The sequence below is a fragment of the Rhipicephalus microplus genome, chromosome X, assembly GCF_043290135.1.
Source record: "Rhipicephalus microplus isolate Deutch F79 chromosome X, USDA_Rmic, whole genome shotgun sequence".
In the NCBI taxonomy this organism is placed as follows: Eukaryota; Metazoa; Arthropoda; class Arachnida; order Ixodida; family Ixodidae; genus Rhipicephalus; species Rhipicephalus microplus.
Genome location: NC_134710.1, coordinates 143,897,526 through 143,920,446, shown reverse-complemented (window position 1 = coordinate 143,920,446; position 22,921 = coordinate 143,897,526). Strand labels below are relative to the sequence as shown.

General features: G+C 45.4%; 1 protein-coding gene across 1 annotated transcript in view; it reads left to right on the top strand.

The window, feature by feature from the left end:
* LOC142775808 (uncharacterized protein C18orf63-like) overlaps window positions 1-22,921 on the top strand; it is a 54,177-nt gene that overhangs the window by 5,799 nt on the left and 25,457 nt on the right. The window contains exons 4-6 of the mRNA XM_075877927.1: window positions 2,849-2,952; window positions 6,378-6,474; window positions 13,414-13,692. Of these exons, the coding sequence (XP_075734042.1) occupies window positions 2,849-2,952; window positions 6,378-6,474; window positions 13,414-13,692 (480 nt within the window). The remainder of the gene's footprint in view (window positions 1-2,848; window positions 2,953-6,377; window positions 6,475-13,413; window positions 13,693-22,921) is intronic.

Here is a 22,921-nt window from a genome sequence, read left to right as displayed (position 1 = left end):
TTGCAGATGCCGACTTCAGTCATAATTTGTGCAAGTTACGTGATGCAGTGTAAATTGTTCAGAAGGAAAACCGCCGAGCCAAAGGCTGAAAGTTAGCATCAAATTAGTTTAATCAGGAGTGCAAAAATTTGCATAAGGTAAAAACCGAGAAAATGTGTCACTTTTCTAGTTTTTTCAGAGGTTCATCGTACGCCTCCACTGCCATGGGGATGTGGCATGAATGAGCATTTGAGGAAGATATTAGCACAAACCGAATGATTTCGTAAATTAAGATTGGCGTGACACGGTACAGTTGTCGTTGCACGCATTGAGAATTGAGGTCTATGAGCATGTTATTTTTCCCTTTCGTCAGTTGTTTTCTGTTTGTATGTGCGTATTTCATTGTATAAGAAGTGTATTTTGAGTTATTTTCTTGTTGCTTGGTGCATTGGCTGTTTTTACTTGCTCTAATGCACATTGAAGGATTGCACTACAGTAGAGGAGCGCACCTGTTCCGTTTTGTTTCGTAGTATACATTCGTGCAGTGTATTCTGTATTGATGGCTGCCGTACACGGCTATTTCCTCTTCTTGGTTGTATGGCGCATTGATATTGCTGCGTGTAAATGAAGCTGGTACTCCAACAATTGTTTGTTTTTTCTTTTGTTGTTACTTTGATGCACTCTGCCTATGTATGCTGGGTATGAGAGGGACAGTCCTCATGTCTCCCTTGTTGGTGGTGTTTTGTTCCTTGTTGTCGAAAAATTCCCCTCCGTGTGAACAAATGTTATGAATAACATTCTCAAAGTGGGGGGCAATGTCACGGACGGCCATTTTTGGCGACACCGCGTCACGGCAATTAACGGGCGCCGTACTCCCCGACTGACCGTGAGAAACGGCGGCGCATGAAAGGGAGCCGAGAAGTTCAAAATGGGGTGCTCTTCTTGGAACGTCGTCGCCGACGGTTAATCCTTTTGTAACTGTGGCGGCGTCTGCAAGGTCGTAGAAGGCCGCGGTATACCCCGAACAAGGATTAGACTACGAGACACACCGGCTGAGAGCCAAACGTTTTGACCGTTCCCACGGGGAAAAGCGTGGGAAACGCTCTGGTGGCCAAGCCGTATGACAACAACCCGACAGGTTGTCACTCTCGCTAGTTGAGGGCCCTCTCCCAATTAAAAAGGGGTGGGGTCAAAATATTATTCGGGCGGAGTTTCCTATCAATTAAACGCGCATGATTGGACACAGGTAGAGGTCTCTTGTCCCCAAGGAAGAGAGCGAGGAGACACGAGGGGGATTTAAGCGCAGGATTTTGCCATGCTAGGCAGACTAGTCGCTGACCAAGATGGTGTAGAAATAGATCAACAAGAATCTCTTCTAGAAGTTTTTAGTGTGGCTCTGTATCGGCTGGCCACCTAAACTTAGCCGTTCGTCTAGTTGTGACGCGATATTAACGTCTGCAACGTAGACATCGGGACTTCGCCTCGAGTTAGCTCAACCTGCTCGAAGTCACCTGCAAGCACTAGCCTCCCGGAGCCACCAGCGTTGCAACACCGCCGATATCGCAGTCGTGCCAGAACTCTCTTCGACTTCTCGCATCCGATCGTCGGGGACACAACGCTACCGGTCATCACACGTATGCCTTCACCTGTTTATGTCTTCGAACTTTCTCCTCCGTCGTTCTATTCTTGCTATTTGTGTAGTTTGTAATAGTTCTCTCTCGTAAGCTGATTTATTGTTTTGTTTATGTTTTCTTTAGTTGTATCAAGTGTCGATGTATTTTGTTAGTTGTATTGAAGTGTTGTATTAGACCCCGTGTGCTGCAATATCACTAGAGTAAAGTTTGTTTTGTTTTCCCATGTCTCTGATCTCTTCACTGTCTCTGCTTGCGTACGGAACGAACCAACCTGCTGTCATTCCCGTCGCCGACTTCGCGCTGGCGATGCTAGAGTGGCAGCTTGTAACATTGACACATGACAAACCAAGGGTCCGTTGTTTTTCATTCGACCGAGCTGTCGGCTAGCCATCCCGATGCCCTTTTCTGATAATACATGTAGTGTTACATAGACCCGACAGAGGAAAAGTAACCAAATAATGCTAGCTTATAGAAGGGCAACCATGCAAATCTCGTAGTGTAAGTGCACCTACCTACCCTGAATACTGTTTGATCCGGGAGAAGAATTCTGACTAAATCGCTAGACTTGAGAACAAATAGTTTTTGAATCTTGTCGTTGCCTTGATGGCTTCAGCCACTGTGGCACCAGCAAATCCTAATAGTGGAATGAAACATAAAGCAAAGCTAGTACACCCTGTGGAAGGAACATCAGCAAGCTGGGTTATGTTGGGCGGGGTTAGTGTACTACTACTACTACTCCTACTACTACTACTACTATTTCTACTACTACTGCTGCTTCTACTACTACTATATGGCACTACTACTAGTACTGCTACAACTACTACCACTGCAATTATTATTATTATTATTATTATTATTATTATTATTATTATTATTATTATTATTATTATTATTATTATTATTATTATTATTATTATTATTATTATTATTATTATTATTATTGCTACTGCTGCAGCGAGTGGGTAGAGCACTGCTGCACCACGAGTGTCAATATCTTTCTTTTGGATGTTTTAAATGAGACAAGAAAGCTCATAATTACATTAGAATTCTTGCGTATTGTTACCGCCCTCTGAAACAGAGCATTTATGTGTTTGCCATTGCAGTAAGTATCAAGAAAGCGGATTCATTTAATTAAAGCCGATGGACGACTTTTTCTTCCATACCATATATGTACGTACATCAACACTTTGCTCCAACTATTTCTCTGCTCAGCAATCTCCAACATCTTTTCGCAGCTGGTCGACCTTCTGAGGACGTCGCAAATCAGCCAAGACACTTTGGTTCGGCTGCTTGAGAATGAGGTTGCGATAGCGCCCATGGAGTGCTTCGTATTACCAAGGTATGGTGGTCGCTGTGTTATCTCTTCCTACGCTTCTGTCAAGCTCGAGCACCAACACAGAAACTTTTCGAGCCCACGACCTACAGAAACAACCTGTGCCTTTCCCAATATAGAAAAAACCACACCTTGCCTGATCGCTCAAGATGCGCGATATGATGGTCAATCAGAGATAGGTCACCTGACGAAACAAAGTCGATCAGCTCACTACACGTCGGCGTCACATTTCACTTGACGCGACAGTCGAAGTTCACCGTCATGGAAGCCGGCAGAAACAACCGCATGTGCGCAAAATATTATTTTGTTTTTTCTATAAAATCAGTGAGAGGCCAAGCTCGTGCTTGAGGACCTGGAAGACCAGCGAGAACTCGTCGCCAGGGCCGAGAGAGCAGTCGAAGGCAGAGGGTTCCTGGACTAGGGAAACCTCCCACCTTAGGGTGACACCGCGCCTTGCTCGGAACACTGTTTATAAATAAGCGTTCATTTCTCTCTCTTCTATAAAACCAGTCTCGCCAAAGTCAAATTTTTACTCGCCGAAAGTGATCTGTGGCGAATAAATGCACTGGAAGATATCAAAATGAGTCACGCCAAACAAAAAAGCTGTTTATATTGACTTTCTTTCAAGATATATAGACTGACGAAAACACAAAGTTTTTTTACAAGGTCTGCTATCGCCTGTATGACATTCTGAAGTGCACAGGAGTGCAAGTCACATGAGTTTACCCGATAACTGATTTAGGTACTGCTTATGCCCTTGAAGGAAAACTTTGGCCAAAGGCCATCTCATATACTTTTTCTTGAAATACATACATATTGAACGCAAGAGTGCTCTCAAGAAATGGAATGATATCCTGGAAACTGCAGGCAGAAGGTTTATGTAGTACGTCACATAATTTACGAAAATTACCGAAAAATTGGTGAATTTTCAGAAGGATTAAATCGTGCGGAGATTACAAATCCATCACTCAGCACGACAAATATATCTTTTTGAATTCTGTCAACCGTATCTGTCCAAATATCTCAATCATACTAATAATAAACGGATTGATGACGTGTTGCGATTTCAGAAGGGTTTTTGCTTAAGTCCTGCTCCGCCGCGATGGTGTAGTGGCTAAGGTACTGGGCTTCTGACCCGCAGGTCGCGGGGTCGAATCCCGGCTGCGGCAGCTAAATTTTTAATGGAGGCAAGAATGCAGAGTCCCGTGTGCTCAGTTTTGTGTGTACGTTAAAGAACCCCAGGTGGTCGAAATTTGCGGAGCCCTCCACTACGGCGTCTTTCATAATTATATGCTGGTTTTAGGACGTTAAACCCCTCATATCAATCAAATCAATCATTCCTTAAGTCCTGTACGGCCATATTAGCGGTGAAACTCAGAGCAGAGTATGGTAGATAATATTGCCCCTTAGATGTACTATATTAGGTAGAGTTTACAGAATTATCTCTTACATATACAGAGTAGCAAAATCTGCGTAAATTGTTTCAGTAGATGTCGCTGTATTCTACAACTTTATTAAAAAAAGACGGCATAAATAAGAAAAAGTTACGAGCTGTTCCACTTTGTGTGAGTGGATGACTAGCGAAGCTGCGTAGATCCCTCGGAACAGAAGTGACATATTATTTTGATGAAAAGTGTAGAAGGGCACAATGTTTTTTTTAGCGTATGTTTTGTTGAAGACCAACCAACTCGATTTGCGGCCCAGATGCGCCGCACGCAGCTTATTTATGTTTCATAAACTTGTTCATACATGTATTTCTTTAGTTAGTTTTTTTCTGTTTATTTTCAATGTACTGGTGGAAATTAGTGGAATTGTTCTATGGCACATACATGCTAAGGCTTTTCTGTTGTGGCTTTAACAAATAGCTTTTCTCTGAGTTGCGAACCCCCTATACTTATGTGCTTCGCTGTGCAAGTTCACTTGCTCTACAGTCACTTCATTTTAGCCTTTTTTTGCGAATGCCACAAACCTCATCACAATGGATGTCACGTGGGCTTGTTTTACGAGCATCACATAATTTTCAAATGACAAGTGTTTTTCTCGTCTCTCCGCGTTCGCTATGCGGAAAGGCCTTGGATCGTGCCCGCCAACTCAGCACTTAGCAGTGAAATGCTCAGACACTCAGTGCTTTCAATGCTCCACGTATAGAGCATAAGGAAGTACAAGCCATCGTGCAAGATTGAAGCGACCTGTACGGAGCGCTACAATTTACACAAACAACCATGGCAGCTGAATTAAGTCGACGTATGGTAATGCATTCCGTTGTATATAAGCTTAAGCGTAAGGGTCAAAACAAAATCATGAAATATGGTGCTGGAGCTCTCGCGTACTCCCAGGAAACAAAGGTTTCCCATCTTATGAGGAGTGCTAATTTTAAACAACACAGAATTTTAATTATTTAACTGCGACAGACAGCGTATTTGTTTTCCATGAGCAAGATCGTTCGAAGCGGGGAATATTTCTTGTACTAAAAATGACAAACACAATCGACTAGTTACCGAAAATTTGCTAATTGTCTTTTGACGCAATTCTTTCAGTGTGGATATTGCAATTTACGAGTGGTAGCCGGTGAGTTGGCTAGGCGTTTACACTTGAAAGAAAACGTGCCTCACGAAACTTGCTGTCTAAATATGCCATGTCCTTTTTTCAAACAAAACCTCTCGAGTATGCCTAATAGAACTTAAAGGTCATGCATGCTGTCACCGACATTAAGAATAAGCACGTCGAAACAGGTCTCACATTGAATATTCCTTCGAAGATGATGCGCTTTGCGCATTATCTTTCTGTAATCTACAAAACGTAATATTTGCCCTCAAGTCACCGCTTTAAAGCACAATTAATTATTTCGTGTTGATTATCCAATTATAGCGTCCTTATCACGCGTATCATGTTCTCCACTCGGAGTCAACGAAGTCGAGGACTCCAATTGTTCCACGTGTCGCCACTTTTCTGAATTGTAATGGAAAGAAAATAAAGAGCCGGTACATCGGGAATCTGTCGCACACCCGGTGCAGCCTCTTATATTCACTAGTCAAATCACAACACACCCTTTCTCCTACTTATGTCTTGGACGGTCCTTGCCGAAGTGAAATTCATTCATGCATTTGTGTCGCGCATTTTTGACAAAAGATTACGTGTCTTTATTTTGTGATAGTATAACGAAAGAAGAAAAATTGCCCAAGGGGCTCGTTTTTCTGTAATATACACAGCTAATAAAACCGGCAGACAATTAAGCCAAAGCAGGTGGGACAATATCGTTTATTAAGTGTATTGTGCAATGCTTCTCACTTGAACTGGAAAAAAATAAACTTGACTAAACATCACGAAAAGCTATGTTTGGCCTAATTGTCTCTCGATTTCATCAGTTGTTTAATTCATGATGTGCATTGATGCCCGAGAGTTTCAAACTAGTTTTATTGTACCCGTTACAGCATGGATATCGCAACTGCCATCGCCGTGTCTTTCAAACTTTTCCCCGACTGTCGCTTCAGAAGATTTAAGCGCCTGAAGAGGTTCTGGAAGAAGACCGTAAGTGCGCTATAATGCGCTGAATTAACTTTACTCCTACGATGACTACACACATTCCGCGCATGCACTCGCGTTATGAAAACAAATCGCGTAAGATTGTACAGAAATGAAAGTTCAGAGTATACGTAGTGCTAAAGCTATTTGTTTGTTAGAAATGCTGCCGCCCCCCCCCCCCTTACACACCCTTCCGCCTCCACCCTACTTTCGAGAGCAGTCACCACTGGCGGCACATCGGCAAATAAACAGCTGAGCTGAAGTTTCCTCTCAACTGAGCAGTCTAGTGATTCTGCCACGGATATTAATACGTTATCCCATACGTCTACAGGGAGGATCGGCTTCCGTGCACTAGCACAATGAGCGGTATTGGTTGGTTCCGGTGCAAGCAGGCTGTGTGTGGTGCGTTTTCGTCTTGAGTGCCCGAAATAGCGGAGGAGGGCACCACTCAGCAGGGGCTCTATATGGTCACACCATTATGTTTTGTTCTTAATTCATCGTGCCTAATATCAAGTTTACATCATCGGCAAAGCAGGCATGTGCGATACATGCAACGAATTGTGAAAATGCCAAACAAGGGCGGTTCCTGCCAGCAGAAAGTTATGCTTTCTTCCTTCGAAAGCAAATTGCATTAAGCTACCTGCTCTGTCTTCAAGCCTGTTGCATTTCGATGAGCGCATGGTTAAATATTCCCGGAGTGTCTGCAACACCCTGTCGACCTTGGCAGTTCTCTCACAAATACATAAGCAAATAAATGAGTCAATAATTTTTTTACGTCAAGTAATCTCCGCCCTGCTTGTCATGCGGTGCCTAGCAATGAACGAGGTGGCTGGAAAAGAGGCGTTAAAGAAAAAAAAGGGTGTTTGCAGAACAAATAACAGCTCATGAAAAAATCCCGTTAATGGGCATAAGGAGTCTCGACGGCATTACATGACTATCATTCAATGTAGTTATTGTACGTAAATCATTTTTTTTGAGCTGCCAGGAATGACACGGACTAGAGAACCTACACTCTAAAATCTGCGGACGGTATCGCAGGAGTAAATAGGTCAAGCTACTCTTCAGAGTGTTCCTCTGCTCTAGCAAAACATCAGATAGAGTGAAACTCATTTTCACTCTACATAAAATGAGAGAGTGAAACTGTTTTTTTACTCTATCTCTGAGAGAGTGCAGTACCCGTATACTCTTCAGGCATGAGAAAGTAAAACGCGGCTATACTCTTGATATTGATTACATGAAGATGTCTCGGCACATTGCGAGTGATTATCACCCCCTAATAAGCACACATATATGCAGTAAAACGTACTGGAATTTTTTGCTGAGGCGTTAAAGACGATTAACAAAAAAAAAACAGTGTTTTCAGAGCACACCTGTGAATTTCATCGCCCAGGAAAGCACTTGTAACTCCTAATAACCTCATATTTAGCTTCGCATCTGTGTAGTGAAATAAGCGAATACTATCTTATTTATTCGGTCACCATCTGAATTCGAAGCAAACGGCTATGACAGTCTCCTCATACTAAAATTGTGGGCGCAGTCACTGACCCTTCCTTATCAATGAGACGTGTCTTTATTATTTGTTTAATCTCCTCATCTGTAGATACCATTATCAGGGTGTGCCTGCTCGAGCTCGTCCTGTTGGCGCCTTCATCAAAAGCGAGATATGTGACCCCTATAGCCAAAATAGTAACAGATGGGGCGAAGAGGACGCGGCATGGAGCAATACGGCTGTGGACGCATCGGTGGTGACACTGACGCCACAGGTACACGGCCACCTGGTGTATCTGTTGGGATAGTGGTGGGTGCTGAGAGCGCCAAAACTTCGGCGTGCGTTAGTACCTGAAGAGGTCTGGATTTGGTGGAACAAGGTAGACGTGACGCAGACGCCATAGGCCGCAACTATAGGCTGTAGCTGAGGGTGAAGTAGATGGTGGGGCGCAGGAAGAGCAGCGCCCATGAAGCACCTCACGAACGATGTCGCGGACCGGGGAACAGATGTCTAGGGCCGCAGGAAGAGGAATGTCCGAGGCATCATATCAGAGACGAAGAGGTTGAAGTTTGTCTAGACTATGGCAAACCGTGAGGACATCTTGAGCCGTGGTAGGATTTTTCAATGCAATGGCATTGAAAGCGACAGTATTTATGCCTTTGATAATATGGCGTATTTGGTCGCCTTGAGGCATAGATAAGTTTACACGCTTGCACTAAGCAAGAACATTCTCAGTGAACGAGGTGTATGATTCAGCCACCAGTTGAATGCCTTCAGGAAGCTTCTTCGTTGCTGCCTCCGCGCGAACACTGAGGGAACCAAGAATCTGACGAAATTGCCGTGCGAATGTGTCCCAGTCGGGAAAACGTTGGAGGTTGTTCCAAAACCAGGCTTTGGCAACTTCAGCCAGGCAGACATGGACCGTACGTAATTTGTGTAGAGTATCCCACCTGTTGAACTAGCTGACGAGGTCATAGGTGTGTAGCCATTTTAAACGTCATCCCCTTTGAGACCCGAAAACACTAGCGGATCCCGTTGGTGGCTCTGCATTGCCAGAGTCGACGGCTGAGGTTGCACTGGGCCGGCGGTTTTGCATGACCCAGGATTGTCTTGCACTGCCATGGCAGGTGGTAGTAGACGACGACCCGAGCGGAGCTCCAGTGATAACGTGCGAGAGGACTTGGGGATCGAGAGGCACCGTCCCCTATTTACGAGAAATAGCTTTATTCGAGACGAGCTCGAGCTGGCACACACTGATGATGATATCTACAGATGAGGAAATTATACAAATGATGACGATACATCCCATTGATAAAGAAGGGTCAGTGACTGCGCTCACAATATTCATGTTTAACGCTACGAATATTGAAGACGGAGATGCTGTCGTAAGCCTAATGCACGGTACGGCTACAGTTGCAGTGGCTTTAGTGATTGAAGAGGAATAGGTACCTGACGAAAAATGACCGAAAATATGTCCAAGGATGTGAAAAAGAAAACTCAATTGTTTAATGCACACTTCATGAGCGCAATGTTTCTTACACAGAAATTACTAACCACTTAGCGAGTCAGTGGAAATGTCGTTCATATAATCCTCTGCGCTAATCTTCTTTTTCTACAGTGAAAACGTGTCGGACAGACGTTCCAATCTCATGAAGCACAAAACAAATGCATTAAACATGTTACCTACTGTCCGGCTGCTTTTGATAACAGTGGAGGCACTCAAATCTGCACTTCTAAACAAGAAAATACAGACAGAGCACAAACATTACCTATCACCAGAAAAATATTCAGTGGTTACCGTGTCAGGCTCGCAATGTGCAGTGCACCTAGAGGTCGAAGGTTCGAATCCTACTTAGTTGTTTTTTTACCTTTTTTCTGTGGTTCTCGTATTTATATAGCCATCCTGACCATCCGGCGCACGAGGAAGTCTGTATTGACAATTAAAAAGCCCAATTTCTGTTACTTTTTTTCGTCAGTTGTACTGCTACTCTGTTCGGTGGGGTCATGCTACACTGCTTCGAGCAGCTTTATGTTACTCTGTTGAGGGGTAGTGCTTTGACCCGTTCTGGGGGAATCACTGTACTCTACCTTAACAAAAGGTGATTTACTCTGGAAAAGAGAGCAAAATATGCGACAAGAAAATACTCTCCCAAAGCGAGTGCCCAACACTCTCTTAGTTTTTAGAGTCTATGGCATTCTATTACGAAATCAAACCACCCGTTGTAGCCTTATATTAAAAAAAACAAAATTCATTCCTTTTGCCAGCTGCCTTGAGTAGATGGTCACTGCGAAAATAATGGGCAAGTAGCGATTTTCCAATCCACGGACAGATAGAAAATTATTTCAGCATATTGCAAACAGCGAAGATGTGCCCACTTCAGTAGTTACCAAGGTGGATCAGTCAACGGTGCCTTTAGAAGCTGTGGATTCTAAGCACTCAAATGCGCGGAAAGCTGTCAGCCTGCTTCAAAGGTGACAGGTGGTAAACGGTGCTTGTTTTTTCTAGTTTGCGACCTTATAGCAGCACACAAACCCTGGAAAGCATGCTGCAACGATCCCTACTAAGCAAATACGTGGTACAGGTAGCGAATGAATGCATTACATCAACGGCTGCTTAATATCGTTTAGGTGGTGGTACTTGTAAAACGTGAATTGTGGTAGTATATGCTTTATAAGGTTGTAATAAAATTGAGATATGCATTCGTATTACTCAACGAGTCATAGTATATCCTTGCTGGTCTCTGCTTTGGGATTCACGCTGCTGACATCTAGTTTCGGTAAATGTGACGTCTAGTTTGTAACGTGAATCTCGACATTGCGTCTGACAACAAAGTACTTTGTACACGCCGACTCAAAGCCATAAATTTTGGCATAAGCAACAGCACGCTGACTGCTTCTAGTAAAATCGGTTCCCACAATGCGAGGAATCTGTAGGGATGTTTTTCTTTGTTTTCTCATCTCTTTCCACGAGGAACGACGCAAAGGGCTCAATGGCTTGATTTCGCTTGCGCCGTTTTCGCCAGATATATTCCGCGACAGCCGAAAACACTGAAAGGAACTTGCGTCTAGCTTATGCAGCCAGTGAAACCGAAAAACTCGAGGGCTTGGTGCAATGAAAATTGCTGCCGAGAGCGGGAATAAGTATACTAGTTACACATATAGGATAGTGCATGTACCGCATTCACTTGAATTTTGTGCGTAGTATATATATTCAGTTATGTGCATATATCTGTGTTCACCATGGAGTAAAGTGTGGGATTGGGCTAGTTGGTAATGCATTATTCACCATAGCTTCTACAAAATTGTGAACACCTCTGGCTGCTTTCTAGAACGCTTCTGTTGTCTTTCAGTGCATCTCTTTACCGAAATTGCGTGCTTTTATCCTCTTGTCTGCGTCTTTTATTCGTATCGCATTGTTTTTGTCCTCTTAAGGCACGCGTATTTAGCGTCTTTCAGTGCGTTTCCGTGCTTTCCCTGTGCAGAATAATTCGGCCATATATTTATTGCTGATCACCTATCTCTGATCAAAATGGGCAGATGCAAAATATATCCCAGACGGGGTTCTTCACGCAAGTGTAAACTCTTCTCTGATGTATCTTTTTATTAAGTTACAGGAAAACTTACAGCTTGCAGAGAGACGACGACAAAGTGTTCGGGTATCCAAGCGCTTCTCTCTGTGCTCTACGATTTTTTCGGTGAAACTTTCAGTTTCGTATGGTGACTCGGCTCTGCGTCTTGCGGCCATGGTCGTGAGGCCTTCCGGAGGACCGCCTGGCCAGCAGTCATCTCGGCTCACCACCGCGAAGAAGAGAGGAACTTCACTCTGTGACAGCGAGTACACAGAGCTGTACTCAGCCGCCTCTGAAGACGACTCATCCGATGATAATTTCATTCCTGCCCGGAGCAACGGGGCGAAGAGAAAGATCGTCAACGCAGCCTCGCCCACCTCTGCGTGTACAGCAACTATGGAGTCAAGGCATGAACGATGGCCACAAGTCATCATCATTGTGCCAGAGGAGTCCTCAGGAAAGCTGCAACTACTGAACAGGAAAGCACTCTGCTTTTTTTGGAACGTGTGGTACCTAATGAAATCAAGGAAATCAGAGTAAATACGGGAAAAAAATACACTCGCCATAGACGTATTCCACGTGAATGCGCAATTGGACCACTAAAGCAAGTGACTGAGCTAGGCGGCATCAAAGTGAGTCCCTTTACACCGATTGACAACTCATCCATAGCTGGTCTGATATACGACGTAAACATTGCGATTCCCGACCCTGTTTTGCCTACCCTCATCCAACCGGCAAATGAGGATACTGTCATCACTCAGGTACACCGCCTTGGGAAGTCACGCTGTGTGAAATTGGTCTTCAAAGGCGATTGCGCACCATCCCATGTCAAAGTCAGACATTTTCGAATTCCTGTTTGGGCTTTTGTGCAAAAGCCACTTCAATGCCACCAGTGCTTTAACCTAGATCAAGTCAAGGGCTTTTGCCCGAACTCACTACAGTGCCCCCGGTGCACAGAGCCCCGTTCGGAAGATGCATGTCAGTCCACATTTCTTAAATGCAGTAACTGTAATGGCTCACACACTGCCTCACGGAAAGACTGCCCTCTAATCAAGAAGGAGTGCACGGTGTTTAAGCAAATGGTTACAACCAATTCGACCCACAGGGATGCTGCCGGAACAGTCCGGCGTCGGCAGCGGCGTCAATGCCATCGTTCGACCTCAGGGACTGCGCTAGCTCGAAACGACAGCGCCACTTCTACTGCTGCACCATTAAGTCAAGCCGCAACAGGACCACAAATTCAAAGAAGACTTCAGAGAGGACTATCTCTGCAGACCAATGACCTATTCTTCCAAGTAATCCGCTAACCATAGAACGTCAGCAGACCACGCCCACTCAGGGGTCTTCACCAACCACTGATGACACACATAAGAAAGATGACAAAGTCATAACTATGCTTCGTTCTCTCATGGATGTCATACGGGAGATCTTGTTGGACGTGAGGACAACGTCTGCTGGAAGCGCTCTCAAAGTACTGGACACCTTAAGCCCAGTACTGTAATCGCTCGAGTAGAAGAATGGCTAACGATCACCATCATTTTTAAGAAGTCAAGGAAGTATCCATCATTCAGTGCAACTCCAGTGGACTAAAACCGCGTCTTTTCAGACTTTCGCCAATTTGTGTGCGTCATTATGTTCCAAGTCATCAGCATTTGTGAACCCAATGCGTGTGCGAGCTCTCCTTTCTCTCATTTTGTTTCCATCTTTCAAACTACTTCATACCTATCCCCAGTGTAGGGTAGCATACCGGTCGCTCTAGACTGGTTAACATCAATGCCTTTCATTTCCTTCCTCCTCCTCCTCCCTACAGCTTGCATATCATTTCTTATCGCAACAGTTCATTCTGTATAGGAGCACACGCCTATTAACTCCGATCTACTGGTGCAGTACGGCTACCGCCTCCCGGACCAGACCGAGGAAATGATGATATACGTGAAGGTGCAGTTCCGAACGAGACGCGACCACTACTACGTGTACCCGATCCTGTGTGTGCGTTCCAGGGAGGCGCAGTCCTTGGCGCGCATCAATCCTTATCCCATCATTGGCTTTTTCCTGCAATACGTCAAGCTCAGGATGGGCCAGCTGTGCGGCGAGCCGTTCTCCATGGTGTCGCACATCCCGGCATTCCCCATCCCGCAGCTGCGCTGGACGGCCAAGGACGCCCAGGTGGGTATTCACCAGACTCACAAGCCCAGAACGGTGTATAGCTGAACGTTACGTGCGATGTGAGCAGTGTCGCATAGAGTTTCTTTGCCCAAGCCTCTATAGAAGTGTGGAAGCTTGGGCTAGTTGGTATGGCATGATGACAGTTATAGCGCGAGAACAAAACGACGACACGTCCTTCGTCTCCTTCTTGTCTCTGTGTCGTCGTTTTGTTCTCGCGCTATAACTATCCTTGATAGAAGCTTGGGCTCTGATATACAGTATACTGTGTATCAGAGCAAATGTATCGCATGTAGAGCAGTAGGAGAGCTGCAGCCTAAAAGGAGGGGGGGAGGCTGACCTCCCACCCTCTTCAGTTTTCAATCCATACAGTCTAATAGCTCCCGTCACATCCTGGAAGCCGGCCTCTACTACAATGACACGAGCCATTATGAACGTTAAATCTTTGGCAACAAATTTCACAAAACACTGTTTAACTTCATACACAACACAGCCCTAATGGCGAACATGTGATACAATATAATATTCATTAAGAGTAGGTGAGTGACGTAATAAAAGAAAGCTGGCAGTTGCTCCGTGTATGAATACAACCGATGAGCGAAGCTCCTTAGAAGAGGGACGCAAACGACTATGCGCCTGATGTCGCTGCTGGCTTTGATGAAGGCGGTAGGGTGTCGAGCGGGCGAGAAGAGCGTTTACCTCGCTCTATGGGGGAACGACTGAGTGAGTGAGTGTGAAGCGCGCGCCGCGCAAGCTGGCCCAGGGTAAGGACCAACCACTGGGTGGAGTGGAACTTCGAAAACCCCAGGGAATTAAAGACGGCAGGGCGAAGCGATAGTTTCGTGCGTTTGCCGGTTTGATGGGAAAGGCCAGAGGTAAAAAAGGGGGGAGAGGGAGAGATGTTGGAGATGAGTGCGAATGGGAATGGCTGGGCTCCACAAAAGAGAGAGAGATAAAGATGCAAGGAAAGGCAGGGAGGTTAACCAAACGCACATCCGGTTTGCTACCCTGCACTGGGGAAGGGATAAAGGGGAGAAAAGAGGTTGCAGAGAGATGAGAAGGTACACGCAATCACGAGCACACTCGGGGAGCACACACAGTCTACAGGCGGTCGCTCAGGTTTGTTGACTTTAGGTAAATTAGCAGTGCTTTAGTTGATTTCTGCGCAACTGAGGCAGATGCCCAAGGTCATAGTATCTTCTGCACACAAAATAGTCCGGGGTCAAGATGATTCAAAACCATCCGGAGCTGGCATCACTGTGTGTCGTAGCAAGCACAGCTGCACAGGACGTGTTCGATGGTCTCTTCAGCTCCGCAGTAGTCGCATGTAGGAGTGTCTGCCATACCAATGCGAAAGGAGTACACCTTTGTAAATGCAACACCCAACCAAAGGCGGCATAACAGTGTCGCATCGGAGCGGGAAAGTTGTGATGGTAGCTTTAGCTTGAGCGAAGGATCCAGTTCATAAAATGGACACCTCACACACACAAAAAAAGGAACCTACCAGCTCCTTTCATCAGCTGACCGCCCACTTCCCAAGTAGCCAATCGCCAAACAGAGCTATAAATACCCTAACATCGACTAGCGCTTGTGGAATGGAAGTCGCCGTTTGCATCCACTGCATTCAACTTCTTCACTTCCCCGCATACAGATTCCGCCACATAGGATCGGTCAATTTTGCTTTGCGAGCAATTCTTGCGCAAGAAATTATGTGTTTGTGAAAACGGGGCACCTATCTGCAAACATCGTGACGTCAGCCTGTATCACGATGTCGCACATAATGTTGGTTAAGTATGTCGGCAAACAATCGACAACGAAAACGAGTGAAAAGCTGTCTGTACTTGGTCTTTATAGTCCCACACGCGTAATGACTGGTGTTCGCTCTTCGTGTGCAAGGGCATCGGCGTCTGGTGTTCGCTCGCCACTCATGCAAACGTTTCTCCAGATAAAAAGGCGGTACCTGTAGCAATGGTCAATCGTGGACGGCACATTTTCTGTGTACGTAACAATTTTGTAAACATCACCACGCTGCTAAAAAGGGCGAGGAATTGCAACAAGTCTCAATTACAAAAAATTCCCCAAGCTGCAGCACCGTCGTAAATGAACATAATGAAAAGTCGACAACAGTCAAACAAGCCTTGCTGCTAAGCAAATTTCAGCTTCCAAACCAGCCTTTCCCATAACATACTCAACTTACGACATTGTGCCAGTTTATGACGAGCAAGAAAAATCTAGGGTTTAATGTGCCATAAATGATATAATTCGGATGCCCACCAAGAGTACGATGCACTGCATGCTGTGTGTGTGTGTGCATGTGCTTGTGTGTATATGTGTATGTGCGTGCGTGCGCGTGTGTGTGTGTGTGTGTGTGTGTGTGTGTGTGGCAAAAAAGCTATGTCGCGCTCGCGCGAAATAGCTTTCGTAGCCGAAAGGTTATAAAGCTAACAAGATTTGCTAGAAGCATGGCTCCTGCTGCTTGGAGAAGCACGACAGGCGATGTCCTTTTGTCCGCAAAGGTTTTGTCCACTACACAAACATGTTCTATATTTCGCACGAACAAAAAACATTTCGTGGTATAGATGCTTGTCCTTTAAATTTCAGCATAATTCAATGGCGTATATTGTGCAATCGAACAGCCACCCGCGCCGGTGCCCACCGTGGTGAACATCTCGTGTGTTTTACGCCGTCAAGAGCCGGGAATTCTACCCGGATGGCGGGCTCCAGTGTGGCTAGACTTAGCTGCGTGTCATGTTGATAGCAGAGTTTGTTTACCGCTTGTATATCGGACTGAGAGGGATCGAGTTATCGATGAATAACTGCACACGCTGTTATTGCCTGGACCATGGTACCCTTTTTCCTTTTTCTGTTTAAGAAGTATAAAAAATTGGGCCAGCTGTGATAAAATTGAAGGTATGTAAAACGATCGCAACAAAAAAAAACAATAACAAGAATCATGAAAATATAAAGTATAAATGGCCCAAGTATGCAGAGGTAATGGTACATACAGGAATTAAAAAAACAGTTACGTTAACGACTCTACAAAAGGAATTGATCAGTCCGCCGTCTTCGAGAAAACTCACAGCGCTTCTCGAGAGCCAACCTCTGTTTGTTGAAGCAGGACCAGGACGGAAGCACTTTGTGCACAGATAAAGGGCGCCTATCGAAAGTACTGCGTTGCTTGTCCCGTGAAGCAGACACTGCTTTACAGAAGCTTCTTTTCTGCTGTGGCCTTCAGGCATTCAAATGGTGTCATTATCTTACGCGATGCAATAAGACGCATGTAGGATTCTTCGAGGCGTATGTAGAAGTGCGTAAATGAGCGACCGATATTGATATTTACGGAGATTCGTGGCTGAGCTGAAATTTACTGTATTACAAATACACTATATACATGGTCACCAAACCACGTAGTTCGGCGGGGCAGGGGCCGGTTAGCCAACGCGAAATTGGGTCAGCCGACGCAACCATATTATTTGTGGATACTTATCCGTATTGTAATGATTCTCACCTAAATTTTTAAAAATTTAACGTCAAAGAAAAATTGCCTTTTTCGCCGATGGGATCCGTACCCACAACCTTCGAATTACGTATTTCGAAGGTTGTGCGTGAGGGTCTAGCCAAAACGAACGGTGATTTTTTGCCCAGTTCACTTTCGTTCAATTTAGGTTCGAATCATTACAATAGAGCTAAGAACCACGGCTAATGTTCCTGTGTTTTCCTTGGCTTCCCTGTCGGTTTCACTAGCTGCGCACAAACGATACGATGTGTGATTAATCGGTAAAACACGGAGGAAGCGTTTCTACGTGGGGTTCAGCAAAAATGAAATCTTCCATACTAAACGAGCACAATCTACATTTAATAGCACCTTGCGCTTTGTTTCATAGAGTTCCCGATTGAATTCAATTCGTTTAGTAGTCTGTATTATTGTGTCTAAAAAAGAGTCTTTAAATTTACACTCTTTTTCTTCATTCATCGCGAGTCTTGCTCTGGCAGACTAGATGCCATCAGGTAGTATGAGAGGGATCTTAAATGCGGAGCATTTCTTGGTCGCATGAGGTCGCGGATCCGGCATCGGCGGCGCCGTCCACATCCCTACTGCACATGCTCGCGTCTCGTGCCGTCGAGGCACTGCGCCGTGCTCCCGACCGGGTTGCAGAAATTAGGTGCCTTTTCTCATCTTCTAACCACTACCACCACCACCACCGTCACTCCCCTCCTCCTCTCCCCCCGCAAAGCCCACGCCGGCAGCGTCTGCTAGTAAAGAATCGACTGCTCGCGCTTGAAAACCATTCGCTGGCCAGCCCTATAGGTAGGCACTGCATCGCGCGTTCGGAATTCAGTCACGGGCGTCTTGACTTGGCTTTCGCCTGTCCTGACGCTTTGCTTGACTCGAGTACATGCGATAGGAGCGGAGCAACAGTACCTTCAACCAGTAGTGGGGCACAACCACAGCGTCCCGCCACTCGTTGAAGGCAACCCTTCTCCTTCGTTCAATGAATCAGAAGAGTAAAGACGAAATAACAATTAAGCATTCCGGAACCATACTAAATTACGTAACATTCGCGCGATACCCCCAGCTCACTGCGACGCATTTACTAGAGTTCCCCCTGTGGAGGGATGTGGGCTGCTCTTTTTTGTCAGCTGCGAGCTCGTAATAAGATCACGTGCTATGCGTGACGCCAACGGGCAAAAAGAGTGTTCCGCACTCGCCGCAATGGCAACAGGCAGCGCCGACTGACGCTCCCACTTTTACATACACATGTATACCCAATAAAGTGAACGAAGGGAAGACCGCCATCGTAGCTCAGTCGTATAGCATCAGACGTGTAATTCGAAGGTCGCACGTTTGGATCCTGCCAGTGGCAAGTTATCTTTTCGTTTACTTTTCTTTCTTCACATTTACACTACAATTACTTCTAATACGATCCTCTTGGCATCTTTATTTGTTAGTGCTCATCATTTGTGCCACTCAGTAGTTATAGCATTGATTTAATGTAGTTAATCAATTACACGAAACCATTTGTTTTATTGACAAGATTTGCTGCGACAGGCGACGTATAGCGCTTTGAGAACTCGAGTGTTCACGGGAACTCGTAGAGCAGAAACACTCGCGCTCGCAACGCAGCAGCCTGCTCGAATATTCACACTGCATGACCCTTCGCTTTGACCGTCTGTTTCTTAATCCTCATGCTTCGCCAGGTGCTGGCCGTGCTCGTATATGTTACAGCAATTTCGCTCTAATATCGAGCTAACTTCGATTGCCTTTAATGACGAAAATTTTGGGAAAAGAATCTCCAGTGAAAGGCGGTAAAGGTCGCACATAACGCAATGAAAAATACGAGCCAGAGATCACTCTATTTCATGTATATTTTTTTTTCCGCTACACTTTCCCAACGACCAGGCCTGCTCTAATAGGACGCGGCCCTGAATGCTACGGCTTCCGGAACAGCTGTTGGATTGACCCCACACGTGTCGCACGGATCATGTGAACTTGCCCTCAAATGATTGGCCGCAAGCTGTATACAATAGCGTGTAGCGGTGCGCCACAAAGGAACACTCCGACACGCGTTTCCTCTGCACAGAACACTGCAGCCGTCACACTGGAGTGCCGCCAGCAGTAACCGTACGCTTACCTCGAGCGTTGCTCAACGCTGCGGTTGGGAATGTGAATCTAAAATCATGCCTGGGGCGCTGTGGAGGATCGGCCGAGTTTTGCCCGAGTTGGGCGAAACTCGGTACCTTCCCGAGCTCTGGCGACACCCCCTTATGAACGAGCCAACAGTACTAAAAAGTCAAATACACCGCTGAGCGCGCTGAGGCGTTTCATTGGTTACGATAGAATTAGTCATCGCATCAAGGACGATCGACTAAGTTGGGCGGTGTTTTCAAACCAGAAGCATCTTTTTTCATTCGTTTGTCGTTCCACTAAGTACTGAAGTGATTGATTCATATATGGGGTTTAACGTCCCGAAACCACCATATCATTATGGGATACGCCGTAGTGGAGGGCTCCGGAAGTTTCGACCACCTTGGGTTCTTTAACGTGCACCCAAATCTAAGCACAAGGGCTAGCAGCATTTTCGCCTCCATCGAATATGCAGCCGCCGCAGCCGGGATTCGATACTGTGACCTGCGGGTCAGCAGCCGAGTATATACCACCGCGGCGGGGTGAGTGCTGAAGTGCACCCATGCAATAAAGTGTCAGAAACTTTCCTGATAATATTTTTAGAGACACCTAGTGCTTAAATTTATTTTGAAGCTTTTGATGCCCGCAATAAGTATGTTTTAGAATAAGCAAACTGTGGGCTCGAAGATCAGTACCAGCAGATTGCCTTACAAGATCGCGAAAGCAGCTGAATCCGAGGCCAAGTGTTAATCATCATAAGCCTGTACATTATGGCGCGCTGCTCGGCCGGTGCACACCGTCTTTGTTGTCTTCACCCGCTAGCACTCGAGCATATGCGGCCGGCTAATTAGCTATCAGGGGCGAAGTTCCTAAGCAGCGGGTCTGTTCCTCTTAGCGCGCGGTACGTGATCGCCTATAGTTCCGTGACTCGCTCAGTATGTGCGGACGGATGGACGAAGAGGTGAATGGACTGATGAACGGACGAACGTACATACATACAGACGGACAGACATACAGACAGACAATTCACGGTTTACCAATAAAACCCTCCGAAGCTTCGTCCCACTCATCACCATTCACTCCGTGGAAATTTTGTGATTTTTCGGCTGGACTATACACTTGGTTAGTTAGGCCAGGACATGCTTTGACCAAGCTAATTATGCCAAGTCATTGTAAGGCCGAGGTAATTACGCCACATCTTATAAACCGAGCTGATGAAGGCATTTCAAGCTATAGAACTATGCTACCTAAAGCATGCTAGGTGATGAGCACACAAAACTATGCTTATTAACTCGATGATATTCATGAGCACGTTAAGTAAAACCATGGTAATTATCCCTTACTGATACGATAACAGGTAGGATCTTGCTAATCAGGATTACGTTTAATAGCACCATACTGATCATGGCCTCGCTAATAGCGCCTGAGATAATTGATTTTTATTTGAAGCCTTATCTATGAAGACAAGGAAGCTCAGTGTAATGGTAGGTTATCATCAGTCATTTAGTACAACTAAATTAAGACAGAGCTGATGCGGTCTTCACTTCGAAGACGACGATGCACATGAGTAGACGACCAACATTAAAACGATGCAAGAAGCTATCGGTTATCAAAAGCTCCTCTATTGTATACTGTAAGCTCACCAAATTATTTTATATGCAAAGAAGCTGCCGCTTAGCGTTCAACGCATCAAACGCTTTATAGTCACACCGGCACCATCACAGTTACGAGTTGAACAGAGGCCTTCTAAGAATCAACGAGTTTGTATTAAGGTTCACACGTCAATTACTTTGATTGACAGACGCCCACGGCACAGATCGGGTACGCCCACCACGCTCGCTCTTGCCAAGGAGCAGTAGCCAAGTCGTGCAGCACGATTAATCTATCAGCTTTATCGCAGACTATGCACACATGCACGCTCAAGTAAAAGTGATATCGCCACGTGGCTACGATGTCTCGCATTATATTTCACCGCGCTCACGACGTATCCAACCACAGCTGCGTTGCCGCCATGATGCGAGTGCCCCTAGTGGCCACCTGTCCTTATATTAATCTGCAATATTTGAAAGAAGCGAAGCGAGCAGCACGAGAGTTCTGCATGAGCACCCTCTGCCTTCGATAATGGAATCTTCCATGCTCTAGGTGGAACGAATTCCTGTCTGAAAGAGGACATACGCCCACAAACATGCCTGGGGGACGCGCTTGGCTAAAGAACAGCGCGACAATCAAACTTGATCCGCTGGCCGCGGGATCGAGTCCCAGTTGCGACGGCTGCATTTCTGATGGAGGCGGAAATGCTGTAGACACATGTGCTCAGATTCGGCTGCACGTTAAAGAGCCCAGGCGGTCGAAATTTCCGGAGCCCTCCACTACGGCATCTTTCACAATCATATGGTGGTTTTTGGGACGTTAAACCCCACATATCAATCGGCATGTTGACTGAGTGGAGGCGCTAAAGTGTTCGCACGCGGCATATCTTTGATAAGCGCCGCTAATGTCCCAGAGTCGTTCCGAACGCCACGAGCGTTCCTGTAGCCATTTTCATCAACGCTGCCATCACGCGCTTCGCGCTGTCTTCATGCCATGGCCACCGCAGAGCGAGTTCGGAGCAAACTCGTCTGCCCGAGAAGCTCGGGCCATTCTGCATAGCACCCCTGTCACGATTCAACTAGTCGTTTCATCTTATATATGTACACAGTTCAAGGTTTTAAGGGTAAAGCTGAACAACCAAAGAGTCGCATTTTGCATTGGGCATATTTGTAAACTGAGATTGAAAGCGATCTGTTATGCAAGGTTGTGGGCTGCTTGCTGCATACAGTAAGGTAATAATACATGGCTCGCATTGCACGCGGCGGCGCTGTCTGGCGGCGGCAATCTCTCGCATCGTGTTTGAACATGCATGCTCAATAACACTCGCAGGGCCCTTTGATGTTCCAAGAAAATATGTAAAAACATTTATTTATTCATTTTTATTTAGAAAATACTGCGGTCACTGAAGACCAAGCAGGTGGGGAACATTACAATAAACAAATATGCAAACATCGAGAAAAAAATTAAAGGAATAATCAAATTTGCAAGAATACAAAATGGATGATACAATGAATTTAAGAAAAAATATAACAGACCATATAAAAATAAATAATAAATAATGGCGAAAATGGAGTGATGTCTTAAAGCACACAAAAAAAAGAATATACACATACGTACAGACAAATTTATACACATGGAAACGCGTCAACTATTACAAGTACTGAGCACCAACAATCCGAAAAAGTGATATTGCATGAATACAGAGTATAAACATTATATTAAGCACTAGCAGTACAGAGAAGATGCGCTTATGTCACGGTTGAGATGCTCCGAGCAACGCTTTCTCGAAGTCATCAGATGAAATGACATCAGGTGGTAAGCTATTCCACTGAATAATTCTTCGGGGAAAGAAAGAATTTTTAAAGGTGTTAGTCCGCGTGGTGTATGGGAGAAGGTTATGCATATGACGATGCCTAGATGCGCGAGGAGAGAATGGTTGTATGTATTTATGGGCAGGAATATTCAGCTTACCATTATAAATAGAATGCAAGAATTTCAGGCGTGCGATTCTGCGGC